Genomic DNA, 23280 nt, shown 5'->3' with positions numbered 1-23280 from the left:
AGGAGTACGTCCCGCCCATAGCAGAAGAGCGCCGGTTCCTGCCCAGGCTGGAGCGAGAGGCGCGGAGGTGAAAGGCGAAGAGGGGCAGGGGTGTTCCAAGAGGCCCCCTCCCCTTTTTGCACTCCGCAAGCCAGCCTTTCACCTCCGCGGCTCTCGCTTCAGCCTTGTCCGGGCTCCTCCTTGGCAGGCCTGCCGGAGCTCTGGAAGAAAGTGGCAGGAGCCGAGGCTGGCCACTGGGGCTTGGAAGGGGGAGCAGAATGCGGGTCCTCCACTGCCTAAAAGTCCGGCAAGGGAAGCGGGGCTGACCCGTTTCCTCCTGGCGCTGCTTGGAGAGGGAACCGGGACTGCGGAGACTCGCTCGCGGCCGACTTCTCTGGAGCAGAGGGGGGGAATAGAAGCGGAGCTGAGCCTCTTGCCGCTGCAGGCCTGGCTTGCAGAGTGCCAAAAGGGGAGGGGGGCTCTTGGAACACCCCATCCCTCTTCGCCTTTCGCCTCCGCGGCTCTCGCTCCAGCCTCGTGTGGGCTGTGGGCTCCTCATTTGAAGAAGTCAGCTTCTTTTTACCACTTTAAATATTCTTCAGGGATTCAGGGAACTATTTCTGTTTCAACTAGTGAACCAACTAAATAATACCGTATATACTCGAGTATAGGCCGACCCGAATATAAGCCGAGGCACCTAATTTTACCACAAAAAACTGGAAAAGTTATTGACTCGAGTATAAGCCTAGGGTGGGAAATGCAGCAGCTACCGGTAAATTTCAAAAATAAAAATAGATACCAATAATGTTTTTGAATATTTATTTCAAAGAAAAACAGTAAACTAGCGGTGTATTCAATGAAATACTTCACTCACCTCATGATGCTGATGTCCCGCTGTGATGATGATGTCCCGTGCAGCCGCGGGAGCGATGTCCCGCCTCCTATGACACACGGCACAGTGATTCCTATCATTGGATCACTGTACCAGAGGAGGTGGGACATCGCGATGTGGCTGCTTGCCATAACAAGGAGGAGGTGGGACATCGTTGCAGAGCGGCAGGAGGGGGAGGAAGGGGAATCGTAAGACAGCCCTGCATTACATTAGAACGTGAGGAGGGGGGATGGTGCGGTGCGCGCTGCGCAGCAAACTGACACAGAGGGAGGGGAAACTCACAGGGGCACTGGGCCATTCACGAGTGTCACCCAGCGGCATGGCCCCGCCCCTTTTTCTCCTCCATTTCGGGCAAATTTTTCACTGACTCGAGTATAAGCCGAGGCGGCTTTTTTCAGCCCAAAAAGTGGGCTGAAAAACTAGGCTTATACTCGAGTATATACAGTGCATGTTGCAGTGAAGAGCGAGCCTCCTCATTCTCCCCCACTCCTCTCTCTTCTGAAGCGCGCTCTCCGAAATAACCCGCCCAACGTAAGCGTGCTCAACTGCAACAACAAAGCATGATTCGCTGCTACCAGATCAGGAGGCGGGAGAATCAGTGCCTCATTTGCATATGAAAGTTTTTGCTTTTTAACTCTTTCTTAACTTTTAAAAGGCGAAAAATTCCTTACGCAAAGAAGGCCCCGAGTTCTCTTGCCTCCTGCTTTGGTTAACACTAAGCAGACACTAAGCCACTGTGACTTGGAATCTGGTAGCAATTACCCTGGCTTTAATTACTTTTAAAAAATTCTTTAAAATTCTTTCCTTTTCCTGAGGTGACTGGTGAGGCCCCGCCTCCCTTGCCTCTAGTGACTGCACGTCCCTGCATTCAATTCATAACCATTTTAGAATATCCAATTGAATATAATGTAAAATTGTTATCTCACATAACTAACTTCACAGTGAACTAAACCAAATGACAGAATTTGTAGGGTAGCAATTTTATTGCAGCAATCTCGGCATACTGTGATTTGTGATTAAAGAATACATTACTTTAAGATGAATATTTTCCCAGACTAATACTCTTGTGATAGAGCAGTGCATGATCTAGGGAGCTGGGGATTCTGGACTTTATATTTCCAGCGCACTAGAAAATAAAAGGTCAAGGAGAGACAATACTTTGAATTTCTTTATGGAATAAAGGCAAATCGTGCATTTAAATAAATAAAAGCAAATGTTACCTTGAGTCTGGGCCTGCCCTGATCCAGGTTGGCTGTAAGTAGTAGTTTTCTTAATGGTGTACTGCTTGCCATAGAGGTCATCTTCATCCATCAAGCCCTTGCTGCTGACTGATGGCACCTGGGTGTTCATTCCAGAATGGATGCCTGAATCATAGGTGTATGTTTGCTGCCATTCTGTCACCTTGATGGGTTGATCTATTATGTTCATCATATCCATGGCTATTCTGTAAAGATACCCATCCAGATTAGATCCTCAAAATATAATTAATAGTCAATCTTCCCAATGTCCAATTCTCAATAAATCTGCATTTGCTCTAGGCAACTTTTCAGAATGCAGTTTGCTGCTTCCTACCATTTGCTTCTAATAATCTGGATGACAAATTCCCCACATCAAAACTAAAGCTATTCAGTTAGATGTTTTTCTTGTCCCACACATGGACTCCCACCAAGCTTTAAGTAGTCTTTATAAAGTACAAAGGCTGTTATTGCTCTACCGTTAAAACTCTTTCCTGATTTAGTCCAATGAAATGATTATGGAGTTCTACATAACTACCAGTTTCAGCTCCCCAAAGGTAAAAAAAAAAAAGTTTGATCCTGGCACTGTTACCATAGTCATAAGACACTGTGTCCCCAATGAACCAATAGCGCTCCCTTCAACTGACCAATGATTCAATGTTACATTCTATGTCCAATTTGCACCCAGAAAAAGGGAAAAAAACTTGGGTTGCTTACTTAAAAAGCATAATGGAATCAAAGCAAGACATTGTGCCACTGATTTCAGCACATTAGTGGTGATGAATTTCCTTCTGAATTGCAGCTAAACTAGAACTGCAACATTGTGAGAACATAGCCATGAAACAATAGATTTCCTTCCCTTTTACTTTTCTCTTCCCTTTGTTACTTTTTCACTTACATCTGCACTTTATGAGAGAACAGTCAGTGGCAGGTCACCATCATAACTAGTCCAGGCATGTATTGTGATACATATCCAAGGTTTGCGATAAGCTATGGATTCTCTCACAGGTGCACAGGTAGGGGAAGGGATAGCAAAGGTGAAGAGGAACAGAAAAGGGAAAGGAATTATGCTTTGTTGGAGGTGGGATGTGCAGAAGACAGGCAGGTAGGAGAGGAATGAGGGAACGGTTGATCACTGATTTTGCTCAGGTGCTTCCTTCATGCATCGCAGAACATTTACATAGAGAAAGGCTTTTACCTTTGGAACACATCGTTTTTCTGTCAAACTGCTTCAGCAGCATGCTGTCCCTAATATAAAGGCTCCAATATGAAGATATATTCTCAGTGATTGTTAGCAAACTTCCTTATTACACAGAGGCTCGTAGATGACCAGAGTTCAGAGCCTTGGTCCTGCTTCTATATTAAACGATAATGATATACTATATATACAAATATATTTCTCTCTTGTTAAATTTATTTCATATTTATATGGAAACCAGTTTTTTTAAAAACTTCTCTCTGCCAGGGCAGCAAGATAAATATCTCTGCTTGTTAGGAATAGCTATTTTACAGAACAGAAAGAGAACAGCTACCATGAATATTGGGAAATAACCTTTTAATATTATTTCTCATTAAGGTAGAAAATTGTGACCACTGAAGAAGGAACTGCCAGTATTTGAAAGGCAGAACAACAAATGAATTTTTAAAAGGCTTAATTTTTCTAGGGCGTTCTCAGGAAACTTAAAAGAAATGCTGCCAGTTGTATTCCCTATCATGAAATGTGCTTTTAGTAATTTATTTGCTTTGGAAAGTGAGAGGAGGGAAGTAAAAGAAAGAAACTGTGCCTACCAAAATGGCATTAGTACTAAAGGGTAGAAATGGAAATCTAGTATAAGAGTTGCTTGGTAGCAACCTCCTGTCCCAGATAAATTTGCTAGCTTGTTTTCTAATGGGTAGAGACTAATAACAGGCACAACTAAGTGCTTCTCCTTCCCTAAAAACATGTTGCCCTTCTCCTCTGAGCAATCCATTGCCTCCTATTAAATCTGCAGAGTGTAACTTGGGAAGGAGAAGGTATGCCTGATGCCATCAAGATAATCAACTTACAGGGCATGTATGTGCAAAGAAGGTAGGAAAAGCTTAATGGCAGCACTTTCAACAGCTGTCATTAACAGTATGTGTTTGAAAAAACTTTCCCCCCCAAGTAGATTAAGTTGTTCAAAACGCTACTATAGTCAAACTGGAGATTTATTCCCTCACCTCATCCCATCTGGGGACATCATAGAAACCTTACTCATAAAACCTTGACCAGCTGTCTGCAGTCAAGCAGCTAAAAACGTGTAGCTCTAAATAGCAGCTGACTAAACTAATATGTTGAAAAGCTATGCTTCATTCTATCTGCTATTTGGTGATCATTTTTGCAGCTGTTTCTACAGAACAACCTCTCCCCAACCTGACTTCCTCTAGACATTTTGTGGGTATTACTCCCAGATTTCCCAAAATTTACTAGTTTATGTGGTACAAATACTGTTTTCATTTTTTAAAAACATTAATAGTATGATAGGAATATAATATAGTATGATAGGAATATAATATAAACATGTCAGTTCATTTTATTTTGGAATATTATAAAACGGCAGAAGAGAACTTAATTTTTTCACATGTCCTCTCATAGGATAGAAGTTACCATACAACACCAATCCCAGTTTTTCCTGTCTGTAGTATTTTTTTTTCTGTCATTGAAATTAAATCAATTTTCATCACAACATTTTTGAGGCTGTCTTCCTTCAAAGCATTTAGTGCAATGTATACAGGCTTATCCTAGTTTATACACACCACAACCTTGTGATTTTGACAAGGTAGCTTAAGTCATAGTTCTGGTATGCTTTAATTTAAAATAGAGCTGTCTGCTTAGAGTCATACAATACTTTCAAAACAGCACTTTAACACTGCTAAGAGTCAGTTTATACAATTAGCAAAACACAATGGAAAAGTTTTGTCGGACATATATCTGTTTCTTACATTTTAGTTCTTACATGAAGCTAAAAAAATAGTTTGCTTAAATATGATTTGATGATTTGTAACCAATATATGTCACAAAAATGGTTTAGTGCAATGTTAAAAATCAAGTCATACAGATAGAAACTTATTTTGTAAAATAATCCTATTCAAATGATAAAGAAAATTCAATTATGACTAGTGCTCATTCAACATCATTAAATTTGGAGAAGAATTCTAGACAAACTGAATATTATACATATTTAAATATTCTTTAACTACTTTAACTTTTGAAAATTAGCATGCTTACCCATACATCTTTTATGTTCAGTGTTTTTATATACCATCTGCTTTCTATACAGTATAATGGCTGAAAAATGTATAATTTAAAAAAAACCCTGAATATATAAAGTGACCTAGATAAAAGCATATTATTAATTGATGATATCGGAAGTTTTTGAGCCAAATTTATCATTACACTGAAAAATCGTTATCACCTTCTCCTTTACCTCCAAACATCTTGGAAATTCCTAGTTTTGCAATGGTATTGTGAGCATAACAATCATAGCAGTCATTAAACTACAACTTCCTTCTGTCTCATCTATCCAGATGCCACTTTTTTCCACTTACCAGTACATTGGGAACACAACCCATTGATTGGGAACTATAATTTCTATAAATTCAATAGTATCACATCAGAAAGATTGTACCTAGTTTCATAATGTTGGCCTGTCTGGACAGTATTGACTGACAGACAAACCCAGTCAAATACTAAGCAATTACACTAGGAACACTGTGTTAAAGTAAAGTGGTTCTCTAATGTCAGGGGAAGGGGAACTGGGCCAAGCACTAACAAAGGATGCATCAGCTATGTTGATGATTAGGAAGAAAGTCCCTCAAGCAAACAGAGAACAACTGCCACACCCAAGCTAGGAATAGCAGTTAAGTTGCTTCTCATTTCTGTTCTCCAAAGAACACAGACAGGTTCCTTCTGCCAGATGGAAATATTGAAACTTGTGAAGGAAGATGTATTTCTCTAGAAAATGGCTTCTTAGCTTGGCATTCCAAGTACTAGTATATCATGCAAATAGATCCAAAGTAAATTATCGATGTGTTTGCTTTATATAAATAACTGTCCAGTGCAGATTTAAATATTTGCTTGAACCAGGTGGTCTTTTGCCATGTACTTCTGGAATGATTCAAGAAGTGATATTATAGAGCTTTTTAAATGACTGTATAAGCTATCACACTTTCCTCCTAAGAATCCCAGAAGTTGTACTTTGAAATATCTCATCAAATGTGGATGGAAGAGGTAAGATTTCCAAATACACTTAGAAGATGGGATATTAATTATCTGGTAAATTGAGTAAGCAAACATACAAAAGAAAAGAGAAAAGTAAGCCTAAAGAAGGGCACTGCTTTCCAAATTTCTGAGTCTTTAGAAAGTTTCAATCAGTCCTGAAAGTAGACTCTGATCTCCAGATGACAAACGGCTACTGTGCTCAAAGCGGATACTTATTACTCACACAAAATCTACAATGGCCAAACTTTAATGGCTGTATTGTTAATCTGTTGACTTTGTCTCAGCACTTGGTTAATCTTAGATGATCTCAAAAAGTTAAGACAGGTCATGTTTTAACATTGGAATGTGAAACCATCAAATCAGTAGGTTTGAGTGGGAAAATGAAAATTATCCTGGAGAAAGGCAGTGATAGACCCAGTTGTGTACTACTACCCACATATGGTAAAAAGATAGACATGAATGCGTTTATAAAATCACGAGGAATTGAATTTAGTTCAAAGATGCTTGTTTTAATTTTATGTTAGAAACTAGTTTGGATGTCCAGTGCCCCAATGTTTCCATTCCCCAATCAAAAATGAGAAGAATAAATCCTATTTTTTTAAGAGATGATATGGCACCCATTAAAAGAGGGTGGGAAAAGGAAAGACTATTTTTTAAATTCATTTTCTTTTCAGGCTCCAAAGGACCATTACTTCTGTCGGAGAGCTGTTGCTTCCAGAATGAATGTCCCAAAATATATGGTGAGTTGGGAGCATGAATTGCTGCACAATGGCAGGGCAGGAAATTCATTTAATTCCTTTTCAAGCAATTGTGCTGACACATTTAAAATCACTGCATAAAGAAGGTCCTTCCTGCATTGTTAAGCACGATGGCTGCAGTAGTTAACGTAACACAAAAGTAACAAGAAAATTGAGCCAAATGCTGTTAATTAAATCAGCCAAGCTTTCCGATTTACAGTTTAATAAAACTAGAACTGCATAAAGAATTATGGCCTCTTACTGCAGGTAATTCTTTTCTTGCTGTGCACGGAAACCATATGGCTCCTAGTTAACCAACTGGATCTCTGCATAATGAGTGAACCCCAGCAAAGAAATATGTAAAAATCAATAATTTATTCTTCAAAATATACACTGAGCATAAAGTAAGAGTGTTTTTGGATCCAACTTCAAGTTTCTACAAAAATTATTTTTAAAACCTGCATAGTTCAAAAATTTCAAAGTAAAATCAATTATGGATAAAGACTTAAAAATCAATTGATTATCTAGACTTTACACCAACTTGTTTCAAGCAGCAGCAAAAGTTTAATGTTTTTTTCTTTTAAAATATTTAGGGAATATTGCATGGAATTTCTTCCAGCCTTGCCTTTGAAACAATGTTTCAGATATCACAATTTACTGTCTTACATTGACGGTTTCAATGTAAGATTTGTTTGTCTAATCAAAAAAAGAAAGAGGTGGAAACATACAGAAATTCAATTTTTTAAATATACAACTGGATTCACACATTTATACGGATATTATGTATGTAAACCAAGCCATCGCTATTAATAGCAATGCCACCATTATTTGTGTACCTAAATTTACCTGGTGTGAATTGGATATTATATAAAACAAAAAGTAGATCTGCCCATCACTGGCCTAGATCAGCCCAAGCAGAGCATGTGTATGCTTTGAATTACAGTACACTTGACTTCATCTTCCGCTTTATAGCTGCATAAATACAAGTTTGCCTAAGTTTGCTGATTCTGCAATCTTTTTCAAGCAACTATAGCTGAGGAAAAAGGCTCGTTTCTAATCCAAGTCAGAGCAATAAAATGAGATTTGGTGGTTAGGGTGGATAGTACAAGGAGACCAAGTTTCAAAACCTTCCCCCCCCCTCCCCAGGAATCTGCGTTCTTTCTCTCTGAATTCCACTGGGGGTCCTGATTAACCAGTTCAATGATGGGAGCTGGCATTTGAGAGAGGTGAGAGAAGGAAACTCCCACACTGAATAAAGCCAAAGAGTTTCCTTTTATGGACACACTGAGATAACTGAACACATAATTTGCTCCTACTTAATAGAAAGAAGCACATTCCAGCTGCCTTCCTTATCCTCCTCCCACTCATTTCTTACAAAGGAGGCCAAATCAGAAATCCAGACCTTGCAGAGAGAAAATACTAAGAGGTGACAATATTTACTTCCAGAAAGATATGGATCTCTTAAATTCTTACTCCCACACAGATTAGTAGCTAGCCAGAATTTCTGCAATAGCTAGGTTATGGATTCAACATTCAGACCCAACATGGTCTGATTTAAATGACTACCAATTATTCTTTATTCCATTTCCCTAGAGAATGGGAATTTACAACTCCAAATCTATTGCCACCCCTGGCTCAACAATTACTTTCTTCGCCTCATAATTATGCTGAAAAAGTTAACATGGCAACTCTTCTCCAATATATAATTAACAGTAATGTAATTAATTTACAGTCCTCTATACAACAGTTGTACCCTTATCTTTAGTTTGATTTTTTTTTAGTAGAAGACTGGCATTTTTCACCATAATTATACTTTGTTCATGTTCTATTGCATGTTATGCATGTGATGGAGCGCCACAAAGTACAGTATTGGAAGAGAGTTGCACTAAGGAAAATGTTGACTTTTATTTAAAATGAGAGCAGATGTCAACCCTCATGATATAATATTATGCAAAAATGCACTACGTAACAGACAAAAAATTAGCAACATCAAGTACTTTTCAAAAGAGCTCCAGTGCTGAATGAGTTATTTTTGGCACTCTTTGTGAACATAAAACTAAGTATGTCATATAAAATAGTGGAATTATTAATGAAAAAGTATAACAACTAACAAATAAAAAGCACACTAAGCAATATGCAGATTTTCTATAAAACTAGTGTGCTCCATTTAGCTTAGTTTTCAACTCGGATCAGTTTCAACCAGGATGAACCATGGCAAAGAAATGTAATGGTAGTAAGTGATGGAGAATGGTCAAAGGAGGACACAAAATTGCCTACTTCTAATTTACAACATTATTAATATCAAGTTTTTTTTCTACTTCAAAGTTTTGAACTGTATGCAATTCTGCACATAAACTCATCTAATAACTACCCCGTTTTTCTCCATTTGTATTTTAATTCTTTCTGCCATATTATTACCGCCTAAAATAGTTCAACCCTATTCCAAGCATTTCAAGACCTGTTATTACCCACCCAGTGATTTCAATCCACTTGTTCCTGTGGTTTCTGGATCCACATGGACATGCACAGCACGTGTGCACATGCGCACAGCGCCCGCATGCATCTTAGCTCCTCTGCAAGCCTCCGCAATGCTCCAGCTGCTCAGCGGAGCATCACACAGGTGCTGTACCTGCCATGCGCAAAAGCGCAGAAGACTTAAAAGACCGGTAAGGAGCTCGGGCGGATGGGTGGGCCCTCTGGAGCACCGTACCAGAATGGTAGCAGGTGCTCCAGGCTGGCTCAGGTACGCCTGTACTGGGGCGTACCGCCTGCAACCCACCACTGATTGGTTCTAATGAGACCTGGAGTTGCCAGTGATAATTCTGAAATACGTGCAGGGAGGTTTTAAAAAAGGCAATAAATGGGGACAATGTATTTTTTTAAATTGGTACATGGGGAAAATCCTGGACACCTTATCAGCCAGGCACAAGGTTAAATGTCTACATTAAAAATATATAGAACTTTCCCTTCATTATTCATGCATAGAGATAACAAATAAAATACTAATGTTAATATTTACAGGAAGATGTCCATATTAAAAAGATGGTAAATTGTCGAAAGAAAGCAACAGCTGTAAGCATGTCACTAAATATTTTTAAAAGGTTCAAGTTTTTTGACACCCAGTGCCTGCACAAATGCTGGCTACAATACAGGAGGAAGCATCTGCTGTTAGGAGATACTATCAAAGAAAATGAGTTCCTTGCTCAGAGGGATTTATTTACATCTGACTGAAATTATTTATCCCTTCTTTAAAACAATCAGTCTAAAGAAAACAAAAAGATTGTTGCATGTAATTCTGTAGAATTACTCCATTCTCCCATTCATGAAATTAAAAATGGATCAATAATTCTAACATTAAAAATAAAAGTAACCTTTCCTTCCAATTGGTGATGACTGCAGGTGACATTGTTTTTAAAACAATAAAGTAATTTTCCATTGCTTTCATCCAATAAAGTTTTACTTCCTAGTTTAACTTAGGAATCCCCTGCCAAAATATTAATCAATTCCAACAAGGCTCAGGTTTTAAAATCAGCCAAGATATATATGATGTAATATTTACGAATATTAGACAATATTATTGTCTTGTCTAGACATATCATCTGAGATATAAAGCATTTATAGCTAAAAAGTTCAATTATGCATTATGAAGGAAGAAAAGAATAAAAACAAAAATCTCTTTTGGGCTGAGTTTGATGTATCCATGCAGTTTTCTTGGCCAAATCAAAGTCTAGTCTAGCAAGTGTTAGGTTTTCATATTATTCCTCTGGAAGATACATTGCAAGTTGAAAGGGCAATGATTTATTTGGCTGGAAAAGGATTGCATAGATCAGAACACTAATCTATTTTTATATTATCTGTTTTTCACTTTAAGCATGTTTCATCTACTGAGAAGTTATTCAATGAGACAACTACCTTACAATGTGCAACAAAGCGACTGCATTTTTCCCATTTGTTAGAAAAGGTAGGGCAGTGATGGCTAACCTTTTTGTTGTTGGGTGCCAAAAATGCAAGTGTGCTTGTGCGATAGCGCACACGTGCCAGCACCCATAATGCAAAGCATGCCCTCACATGCGCATGTGTGCACCACCACCCCCTGCCCCCCCCCCTACGCGTGGTCGTCTGCTCACCTCCAAGCTGAGCTTGGTAGTTCCACCAGGGGGCCGGGGGAAAAGCCTCTGGAACCTGGGGAGGGTGAAAAATGAGCCCAACTGACCTACAGGAAGTTCTGAAGCGGCCTTTCCCGGAAGACCAAAAATCAGCTGACCAGTGCACACATGCGTGCTGGAGCTGACAGCTCTGTGTGCCACCATGTGTGCCATCATAGAGGTAGGGGTTAGAAATTGAAAGGGGTGGGACAAAATACATAGTTTGTACAAACAATAGTTATTGTAATAGCTAAAAAGATTTAAAAGCCTAGAGGGCTACTTTACTCCCGTTTCAGGTACCATACTGAGATAGGCAACTAATATGTTGACTGAGGACTGCAAGTAAGCTATTGTTTGTTTTCACATATTGTACACGGGCACACGTATATATTCACAATAAATATTCCAAGCTGGCCAAACCAAAGTAGCACAAAATGCAGCTTTGTGGAAAGATATCAGCATTTCCATCACCTCTTTGACTGAAGCATAAATTGAGGGGATGTATATGCATAATCGTACCACAAAACCTGTAATACAGGGAAACAACTTCAGCAGAATTCAGCAAACTGCATTTCATATAAAAAATGGAGAATTACTTAGTCCCCATATTGTAGCAAATTACTTTTAGTTGTCAACAGTGAGTCAGGTTATCTACATATTGATCGTATTGCTTTGGAGGATGTTCCCACCCACTACATTTTTTAAAGTTTGTTGGGCTTTCTTATTTTTCTCTTTTCTTTCTCCAGCTCTTTCCTTGTTCTAGTTCACTATCTAATTCTTGCCAACAAACATCTGATTGGCACCTATTCCTTTCCTAAGTCTAGATTTCCCCGATGCATACTATTTTCCTAAACTGATTTGAATTTCTTTTCAAATCCTCTGCCGTGAAAGGACTACCATATTATTCATTTTAATGATATAGATATAAATCTAATCTGTAGCCTTAACTATAAAAGAACAAAGAGTTATATGAAACACTTCTATGAAGATATTTTTAACAAAAATAGTCTCCTTTATTTGTTTGGGTGTTTGTTTGCTAAATGTATATGCTACTCTTCTCACTATCTGAAGGAACTCTTTTTGACTCAAATTCTGCAATTCAGACTTAAGGGATCCTTGATCTCTCTGAGCTTTCTTGTTTTCTTGCGGATGTCTCATTACCCCAATTAGGTAACATCATCAGTGCTAGCAAGGAGTGCAGTTTGCCTCAGTTTATATTCTGGTGTCTTGCCTCTCAGTGTTGGTAGAGGTGGTCTTAAGAGATTCTTTGCTTGAGCTGTTGGTTTCATTGGCAGTTACTTGATTGGGGTATTGCTTACTTGATTGTTGGTCTGAAGTTGACCTTGGAATTAATTAATGCTGATCTGGGTGACGATTGCTGGTGAGAGGTGCGTGTGTCTTTTTGTTCCTTTTTTGGGCTGGATGATAATTCCTTTTGCATAGTCTAAAGAGGTTGTTCATGTCTATATGTCTATTGACAGCTGATTTGCCAGAGTGCCAGCCCCTTCTAGAAATTCCCTGGTGTTTTTGGATTTGGCCTGGTGTAGGATGATCACATTTTCCCAATTGAAACTATGGTTATAAATGTGTATATGTTGGAAAATTAAAGAATTTTCCTCATGTCTTCTGACTGCTAGTTGATGCTCTTGGATGCATTCTCCCAGTTTCCTGCCTGTCAGTCTTACATAGTGGTTATTGCACTCCTTAATTGAATGTTGTAGATGCCTCCTGTTTTTTCTTCTCGGGTTGTTGAGTATTTTGATCTGTTTAGGATGTTTTGTAGGGCTTTAGTTGGCTTGTATGCTACATTGTTACCTAGTTGGGGAATGAAACATCTGCAAGAAAACAAGCTAGCTCAGAGAGCAGTGGCCCCTCATGTCAAACCTGAGTTACAAATATTTTACTTTATTAATTCAGACTTAGTTAGAAACATTCATTTCTTTTATTTTAATTAAAATGCAAATAGGTTAGTAGATCATGCATTGTATTTATCAGTTCAGATAGAAGATATGCAATTTAAATATCCCTAATAAATGAATGTAAGAAATAGTGGTTCTGTACATATTTATTATACATTATATTTCTTCTATAGAAAATAGTTCTTTTGCACAAATCTTAGAAACACAAATCTGGAAGATATCTTGGAGATCATCTAGTTCAACCCTGTGCCCAAGGCAGGAATCCTCATACCATCCCAGAAAAATGGTTGTTCAACGTTTTCTTGGAAATTTCCAGTGATGAAGTAACCACAACTCCAGGGAACAAGCCATTCCCCTGATTAATCATTCTCACTATCAGGAAATGCTCCTTATTTCCAGGTTGGATCTCTTTCTGATAAGCTTCTAGCTATTGTTTCTTTTCCTTCTTCAGGTGCTATGGAGAATAAATGAACTGTAATAGCCCTTCAAGTATTGGAAGACTGATATCACAATGCACTTTTCTTCATTTGAGTAGTTATGTGAAATTTAGAGATAATGATCTGAAAAAGAGATAGCTCCTAACACAAAATCTACAGGTAAGAAGAGATCATTTCTCAGACAAAAATGGGGACATACAGAAAGATATTTTCAAGACACCAAGCCATGAATTATAATATGCCAGTTCCTATATGCTACTTTATAGAAAGCAGTTAAGAAGAAAAATTCAGGTTCTCAGAAAGGAAGTCTGAAGTTCACAAATGAATTATGCATACAGATCCATGTTCTCTATATGCACCGGGGGGGGGGGGGGGGAGATAGACTTCGAAAAGAACATTTCAATGCAGAAATTGTACTATTCATATAGAAATGAATGCCAAATTGAATTATAACTTCATATGTTTGATAATTCAAACCCATTGTTACTAGTTTTATTTGTTCAATACAATTTTTATATATAATCATTTTAAGAAGACATTTACAATTTTTGGCTGTATAAGAACATCATATTGCATCAGGTTAGCTTCTTTACAATGCCTGGGTTATCACCACTGTGTTGAAATCCTTCATTCAGTCTATCCCTTTTTCATTATATTAAACATGTGTATGGCATATTGACATTTATGCTGGCTTAAAATATTCCATCTTCAGAGCTAAAGATTTTCAAACTGCCTTGGGATATAGAACCTATTAGTTTTAAAAAAATAATTTGCAGAATCACTGATCAGGAGATAAAACTCCAGTGATAGAAAACTAAATACAATTCTTCTCCTCTCCTCACAGTTTCTCGGAGTTTGAAAAATCCCACTCTAAAAAATCATCTTAGTGTAACATAAATGGTACATACATCTAGACCCTTTTCCTATAATAGAAGTACTTAACATGGTTGATATGGGCAGTTTGTTGAAAAGAGGCATGTATGCATCTGTTGTAAAAATTGGACCTGAAATTGGACACATCTGTCTAGTGCCATGGATATATTAACATTTTACATAGTTGTAAAATTAAATAGCAGTGTTTCTCAACCTCAACATTAAAATGTATGAACTTCATCTCCCAAAGAACTCCACCCAGCATGTTGTGGAAATCTAGGAGTTAAATTCAAAGAACTTAAATTTGCTAAATTTTATACATTCAGAGACACACAAAATCCAAACATGCATGATGAGAATTTCTAATAGAAGGAGATATGTAAAATAAGAATCAAGATGTTTCAGGTTTTGATAAGTGAATAGATTAAAAGGTTGCAAATTGAAAAGATAATAAAAAGGATTTTTGAACACTTCTTCACTTAATATTTAAATAAACTATGCATCACTATATTTTTTAGAAAAGTGGATAATAGCATAATGGAGTTTTAATCCATATTTTATTTTGGTCTTGAAATCTATCCACACAAAAAGCAGGCAAAGTCTTTTGCTTGTTTGCCTGATGTTTTTGATGTTACATTACTGAAATAGTTCTTGCAAAGAGGCTCTTAAATACTAGGAGATAAAAATATTTATTCAGTAGACTGATGTGATTTTCAGATTCAGATGTACATATCAAATGAGTAGGGATAATGAATACAAAATGGATAGCTACAACTAAATCCATTTATTTATATTTTTTGTCTTAAACAGTCAGGGCTTAATTATATTTCTTAAGAGTAGTAATAACAATCAAACTTATTTGTATATTGCATTCCAAGCTATAGTTCAGGCCTGTCCCCAAATATGAAAACCTATGATTCAGAGAAAGTTACTGTGCAAAGTGGCGGAAAGGCACAAAGCAAAAAACAAAACAAAATAAGGAATTTCTTTGGCAGGTAAGAAAAGAAAATAAGTAACATGTAATAATGAAACTCAGAATGCAATTTATGCTTTCCAAATATTACATACATATTTTAATTAATATTTATATCCACCCCTTCAAAAATGAGCTGGTAATGCTATTATCCTACTGTAGATGGGAGGGGCATGTAAAAAAAAATAGCATGTCTAATGCCACTCTGCAAATTAATGGCAAAAATAGTTTAGTATCATTTAAAAGCCATTGCAATGTAACTAATGCATAGTACCTATGAGAGGCTTGTAATGAAGGACTTGGGATGAGCTAAGTTAACCTAATGTTATGAATGGGTGAGGTTCAGCATTTTAATCATTTTGTTAATCTGTGACTTAAAATGAGTAATGGATTTATGTGAACCATTTAGATCTAAAACCATCCTGAAAGGAATGAGATTACATCTTCTACACCACTTATTACATTGTTAAATTACTAATACTGTACAAACTGTGCTTCTTCTTTAATCAAAATACATCCTCCTATGCAAGCAAATGTTACGCTCAGAGCTTCCTAATGTTTTTTCCCCCAAAATAAACCTTGATAAACCCTCAAAATTTGTGTAATTCTGCATGGTGTCCAAATACTGTGAAATAATTATTATACAGTAAAGTAGTCGCTTTATGTGAAATAATTATTATACAGTAAAGTAGTCACTTTAGTTATAAGTTCCTTTTTAGAAAGCAAGGAATTAAACTTATTAACACGTTCATTAGATATCAAGACTTTTCTGTCTTGATAGAATTTACAGACACTAAATTTTTCCATAAATCTTGCTGATACACAAGACTGAAATCATACCCAAAGACTAGCTTTCCCAATCTTTGTTCTCTTTTCACCCAGAAGGCAAGATTCTTCTAACAGCAATCTTTTGCTCAATTTGCAGCTCTCTCAAGAGCTTATCAATGAAATTCTGAACACAAACAGTCTCTGCATAACTTCTATAAGTATTTTCTCTATTCGGAGCTGGATCATTCTGGTTTACAGAATAATTTATTTTGTTCTTTTCACTACCATTCTCCTTTTTACCACAGACATGCCAAACTGCTTCCTTGAAGCTTTATCCTAAGAGTTATTGTGTGGAAAACTTGGGAATAGGGGAAGAGAGTAGAATTCAGAGTAGGTGGAAAAAGAAGCGTGGAATTAGTTTGCATAGGATTTCAATCAAATCAGTTCAGAATCATAAGGGTTTTACAAAGCCCCAATCTTTTTTCCACTCAAAAGCCAAGGAAGTCCAGTTAAGTCAACATCTCTGAGAGTAGAAAGAACATTTTTCTCCTACCAGGAAAACTCAAAAGCACTCTGTGTTAATTTCACAATTAACAGCCATATTCTTTCAAAAAAGTCAAAGAAAGCAAGACAGAGTTTTATAGAGGTTCTTTATGTGCCAAGTGCTCACCATTTTCAAGTTCATTCTGTTTGATGCTTGAGCCACCAGAACAGATACAGTGTTATTGGTATGCCAAATCATCATTCTTCACACTAACCATTTAGAAAAACAAAATATTCAGAACTAAATGTCAATGTTATTAAAAATGATTAAATCAATGTATTAAATCAATTTATTTCTATGATGTAGTTAAATTACTAAGCATTTTTAATAAGGAAATAACACTGTTGAGTGATTATTGCACAGACCTGTTTTGCTCATGGGTGGACTTCAAAAATTGCAGCAATGGATTCATTGCTCCATTGCTAAGTGGGCATGGCCATGGTAGGCGTAGTCTAGTCAGCCTACTGCACAATTGGGGGTGGCATTTTTCGCCCTCCCCAGTCTCTGGAGGCTTTTCTCGAGCCTATGTGAAGGTGAAAACTGCTTCCCCTGGGCTCCAAGCCAGTTTCCGGAGCTTCGCCTTCCCCAGCCTTCGCGTGGGCCCTGCACTTACCTGGCATGATGAATAGCCCACGTGAAAACTCATGAGATGGGATGGGTAGGAGGGGTAGGGTGGGGTGGGCGTGACCAGCCAAAGGTGGTATTTGGGGGTTCACCGAACTGGGCGGAATCCTAGCTAGAGGATGGCCTGAACCCATGCGAACCCCCAGCAGCCTACCCCTAGTTTTGCTGGAGTGCTCATTTTTAAAAGGCAGTACATTTGTGTATTTGAACATTTGTGGCTTTACAGCTTCCTATCTTCTGCAAGCCTTTCCAATTCTTCTGTGCAACTCAGAATTCCCCCCCCCCCCTTGCTTCTACAGACTACATACCAGAGGTGGTATGCTGCCGGTTTGCACTGGTTTGGACGAACTGGTAGTGGTGGTGGCATGGGGCTCTGCCCACCCACCCACCCTGACATCATCACGGATCTTCTGTGCATGCACAGAAGGTTCTGCGCATGCCCAGATGTGCCACATGTGAGTGTAGCTACGGAACCAGTAGTGAAGAGAATAGAATACCATTTCTGGTCTACACATCTCATTTTGGAATATATAGATTTTCAAACAATAGAATGTACTAGCAAGAACAGGAAAGGTTCATAGTTCCCACTTCTTTATAATCAACAATGTCTAAAGAAAGAAAGATAATAATATTCAAAAGTAAAATGTTTATGGCATGATAGTACACTGTTCATGTATGAAAATGCAATGCCATCTATAACACTCCATCATTGTAAACTGTTAAAAAAACATTTTTATGTTTGATGTTGATGTTTTCTCGAGCTAGTTATGAAGCCAGAGAAGGAAAAAGAAATGTTTATGAATACAAGAGGACTTTCCCTACTGTTTATAAAGATTTCCTTTTCTCTTCCAATTTTATGCATGATTCCAGATAACATCAGAATAAAAATACAAGAATTACAAGAATAGAAGAAAACTATCAGAAAAATGCCCTATTTCTTCAACAGTAAAGGGACAAGTAGTCAGGAAATACACTGCAGTCTTTCCACTTTTGGAGCAGCTATGAAATCCAACTTTCATTTCCATAAAGTGTAATAATTAGTAATAATATTGTCTGCTCTATTCTAATGCATTAATGGAAGTAAAAGTTTGATGCTGAAGAAAAATATTGACATTTTTGAATTTTGGCCAGAGTACAGACATACTCTCTTGAAGAAAATCTTTGTATGTAATGCCATTGACACCAACTTGATATATAATCAATCAATCGTTTTTTTCTGGTTCATTTCTTTATTATATCACAAAAATTCCCAATTCCACCTAAAGATCTCAATTATGCATTTATAAACATCTCTGCATAACTGCATACATTCTTTTCAGCAAACTGGATAGGGACATCTAAGAGGTGCCTGCCAAGTTATAGCTACATAAGTGGCTGCTGTACTGTTGCAAGTGCAACAGACGCTTATGTAAAACCAAACCATTCTTTTCCTAATAAATTCTGGCTCTATAATAAAGGAAACCAGATCAGAAGCTAGGAAGGTATTCTAGGCATATTTATATCCACAATTTTATATCCCAATCCGTTAGGTTGTGTCTTCCGCCATAAAATGTTTATTAAAATACTGGATTAAAGATTAGAGGCTATTGTTTATCATATATTACCCTTACATATTTGAAAGCATTTCATTTAACAAACATTATTCTATGCAACTGCAGACTCAATTGGTGAAGCTTTCCCCATATTCTGCTACTTCTGGATAGAGATGTTTATAAATGCATAATGGAGATCTTTATGTGGCATTTGGAATTTTAATGATTTTTTTTCTCTCTTAAAGAAAAAAACAATGAGCTTGGAAAAAGCAAAGTGCACTAGTAAACTATTACACATTTATCAAAATGTAATGTGGAGAAATTGGATTATACTTCAGGCAAAATGTTTACTACTATTATTTCATGCACACCTCATTAGAAAATTAATATGGATTTATTGTGATACTGCTTACATAATCACAGAATTGGGTTTTAGATTTTTGACTTGCTACAGATACTTTTGATATAAGATTCTTCAAGCCAAAACCAGAATATGAATTTTGTTTGCAAAAACAGACTAGCTCTGACAGGATGTACGATACTAAGAGAGCTTGCTGGGTTGAAAAAAAAAAAATAAAACAAACCCACAATCACATGCATGCATCATTTCCACAATTTCCTATCAGTATCCTGCTATTCATAATTGTCTCAAAACTATAAAACTACCTTTCCTCAATATTTATATTCATTGTTTCCTGATGAAAAAGGGGTAAAGCAATTATTGGCTTTCTGGCACAAAATGGTATTCAAGCTAGTGATTGAAATGAAGTGTTTGTAATTGAAGCAAAAGTCACTAATGATTTTGGAGACTGATCTTGTGTATTTAAACATAAATCTCTAGGATAGGATTTTCAAGTGGCCAGAATCCATCAACAGAGTCTATAGTATCTTTTAAGACATCACCAAATAATATTTTATGGAGAGCCTATTGTTCTTTGAGAAATCTAAAAATAAATTTGGCGTGAGCTTTTAGGAATTGGGCAAATAATATTACATAAGACAGGAACATTGTAAAGCAACTACTCAATTGCTAAAAAGTACAAGCTAAAGGAATTTCAGTCTAGGTTTATATGCTAAAGCAGTCATCTAACAATAACTAAAAGCAGTTGTATGTCTGACATTTATATAAGGTATAATGTATAGGATATACCTATATAAGATATAGGAGGTATAGGATAGGTATATGATAGGGCAACCTACTTCTTAAATTTTAATAGGTTATATTTTTCTCATTTCTCAGCCTAGATGCATGCATGCTAATACTTTTTTCTTTTGCTCAAATACAGTTATGGGACAAAGATAGAATACCCTTTTTGAGTTCTATTGTTTTATATACCAGGACATAGAAAAAGTTATCTGGTCCTTAGCAGTTCTTAAAAATACAACCTCAGATGAAAAATAACACCTGACATATTACACCATCATTTAATTACAAAAAGAAAGCCAAGGTATTTACCTACTTTTAAGAATTGCTAAGAACCAGATGATTTTTACCATGTCCTAATACATAAAACCATTGAAAACCAAGCAGGTGTATTTTATTTTTCATATGACTGTATCTATTTCTTGGCCTACATTTAAAAATTGAGTCAAATGCTATATAGCTTGTATATTTTAAATTAAAATGGTCATGCAGGAGTTCAAAGCAGTTTTGCTAATTTCTACAAGAAGCACAGAATGGTGCAGGGAAAGGGCAACTGATGCTAGCTTGCTCCAAAACAAATATTTTTCTTTGAAAATATCTGGTATTCTTTGCCAAAAGAATCATCTGCCTTTGAAAGGCATGTCATTAATTAAAAGAGTTAATTAAAAGCAACAACTTTAAACATTTTTCCTAGGTATTTACAGGGGGTAGTTTAATTGTGGGTGATACCTTAATACTAGGGTGTCCAACCCACAGTCCTGGCCTGCATGAGACCCTGGATAACTAGTAATAAGGTCTCACAAAACTTTTAACATTACTATATGTTATTTACATGCATTAACCGTATTATATATTTTATATGCAGCCTAAGACAATTCCTCTTTACTCAAGCAGTAGCAAGCCCAAAGGTTGGGTACTCATGCCTTAGTACAAAAAGAATAGAGTTGATCAGTTCTGTGTTATGTTTATCTGGGTTTTCTTACAAAAGCTCCCTTCCCTTCATTTGCAAAGTTAGTCCAGTATAAAATATGTGTTTTGTGCCTTGAATGTACACGTTGAAAAATGTCTCTAATATTTCCCTACAGTTCGACATAAAGTTGTATGGTTGCTATACTATGCCAATATGCTATGCGAGAATGAGCCCATTCTTTGTCAAGGAGTTCCCAACATATAAACTGAAATTTAAGGTTGAATTTAATTTGAACTAAACTGTTTAATCTACATAGTAAGCTCAGTTTCAAAAGTTAATAAAGGTGAGTTCAATATTCGAAAAGATGAACATTTGAAAGATTGGGGACTTGTGAGATAGTGGCCAATGGCTGGGTTAAGTGCTAACATAAGTGTACTACAATTGGCACATCAGAAGAACCTCAGTCTGAAGACCAAGTGTGTACATAATCTGCAAAAGGTACTGAAATGTTTGCTCCAATTTTGGAGCTTAAAATGTAGTCTTTCCTTATCATGTAGACTTATGGTAAGATGAAATATTACCAAAATAGATTTTTAAAAACTGGCATAGGAATGGAACTCTGCAAATGTAGACATATTAAATAAACTGTAATATGTTAGCCAAAATGAAATATCTATAGTTAATTTCAGCTACAACCATTTCTTGATTTTCCCCCACAAGCATTTAAAATATTTTACAATTAACTGAAGGCAGAATATTTTAAGAATTCAAGATTAGAATGTCGAGCATTCATTAAAATGTTCCAGGGAAAGAAAAATGGGGGTGGAGATGGATGGAAGAGAATGAAATTGAAAGGGATCTATGTATCTCATCCAAGTCAAAACAATATTCTGAAAAGGGGGAGGGGGGCTTTTTGCTATCATTTGTAAAAAATAAAACAGATATTTATAGCCCCTATAAGTGATGGGGGAAAGCAACAGAATCTCAATTATTTGCAGAAGGCAAGCTATACACATGTAACTACAACCAAAAGACATATCAGTCAAAGCTTGTATTGATACTACCAATCAATTTATTTCAGTCAATCAAAAATTTGCTCATGTAAACATTATTAACACCCAAAAGTAATTCAGCCTTGTTGGTCACTTTCTGTTCAAGTAATCAGAAAGTTCAAATGACTTAAGAGAATTATTTTCTTACCAGAATAATTTTTCAAAAATCCAATTTTTATATGATTAGGATATAAAATTGTATACCAGGCCCACATACAGCTGTGCTTTTATAAAATGCTAAATAGAAAGGAAAGGATTTTCATTAGAGAAGACTTAATTAGCTTTATCCCCGCCAGCTACATTCTCACTGCAATTCTTGTCTAAATTTTTAAAAAAACATATTCAGTTTCATATATTTATAAGAACAAAAAGGAAAAAAAACAATCACATTATAGTAAGAATTAAGAGTTGGCGGGGTTTGGTGTGTGTATGTGCACATTCAAGTAAGCACTGATTCCTGACAAGTCTCTGTAATTCTCTTGGCAAGATTTTCTGAAGTGGTTTGCCTTCTCACAGTATGTATGACTGGCTGAAATGGCTTTGTAACTAGAACTCACAATGGAACTAGAACTCACAATCTTCTGGCTTATAGCCTGATGCCTTAACCACTAAATTAAGTAAGAATTAAACACTAAAAATTTTTGCTTTGAAAGCTTATTTTCAAAAATATAGCATCAAAATAATAGTCAATTACATATGTGATTGCAGATGATATAAGTTCTGCTTAAGAAGACTTTAGCAACACATCAGAGTCAAGGTGATTCTATTTCAATATGATTGCACAATTTAATGGCAAACCATGAAATTCATTTCCTGCACCTAAAAGGGCTGGCAGGCCCTGGGGATAGATTTGAGTATGGCTGCTTCAGATACGTTCCTCACGGTTGCCATACAGGGAGGGCTTGGGATGATATAAATAGGAAACACATGTGCAGGCTTCATCAGCACAGGGAATGAACATCCCACTCCCATGAAATATGTCTCGAGAGTGTCAGTGCTTGAAAACATCATTGCATCTCATGAAGCGACTGCTATTTCAGGAATGCATGAGTGAATTCTGCATTTCAATACTACACAGCAAAGCATTCTTTTTTACAAACTAGTAAAAGAAAAGAGTCCCTTTGCCCTTTTACCCAACCTCATAGTAATCAGCAAGACATGTGGGGTAGACTCTAATGATAAAGTATTAACTTGCTGCGACAGGCCAGTCACTGATGGGTGTTGCTTTTAATTCCTTTTGAAGGACTTGAACTTTCCAGATGTAATTTGGCTGGAA

At 36.8% G+C, this 23280-nt stretch overlaps 1 protein-coding gene across 2 annotated transcripts in view; it reads right to left on the bottom strand.

Annotated features, from left to right (window-relative positions):
* The window catches only part of JUP (junction plakoglobin), a 60570-nt gene that overhangs the window by 22797 nt on the left and 14493 nt on the right, over window positions 1-23280 (bottom strand). For both annotated transcript variants that reach the window (XM_032235175.1, XM_032235174.1), the window contains exon 2: window positions 2092-2315. In XM_032235175.1, coding sequence (XP_032091066.1) covers window positions 2092-2315 — 224 coding nt within the window. The remainder of the gene's footprint in view (window positions 1-2091; window positions 2316-23280) is intronic.

The sequence above is a fragment of the Thamnophis elegans genome, chromosome Z, assembly GCF_009769535.1.
Source record: "Thamnophis elegans isolate rThaEle1 chromosome Z, rThaEle1.pri, whole genome shotgun sequence".
NCBI classification, from domain to species: Eukaryota; Metazoa; Chordata; class Lepidosauria; order Squamata; family Colubridae; genus Thamnophis; species Thamnophis elegans.
Note: the sequence above shows the minus strand (reverse complement) of the source record. Positions and strands in the feature narration are given on the sequence as shown.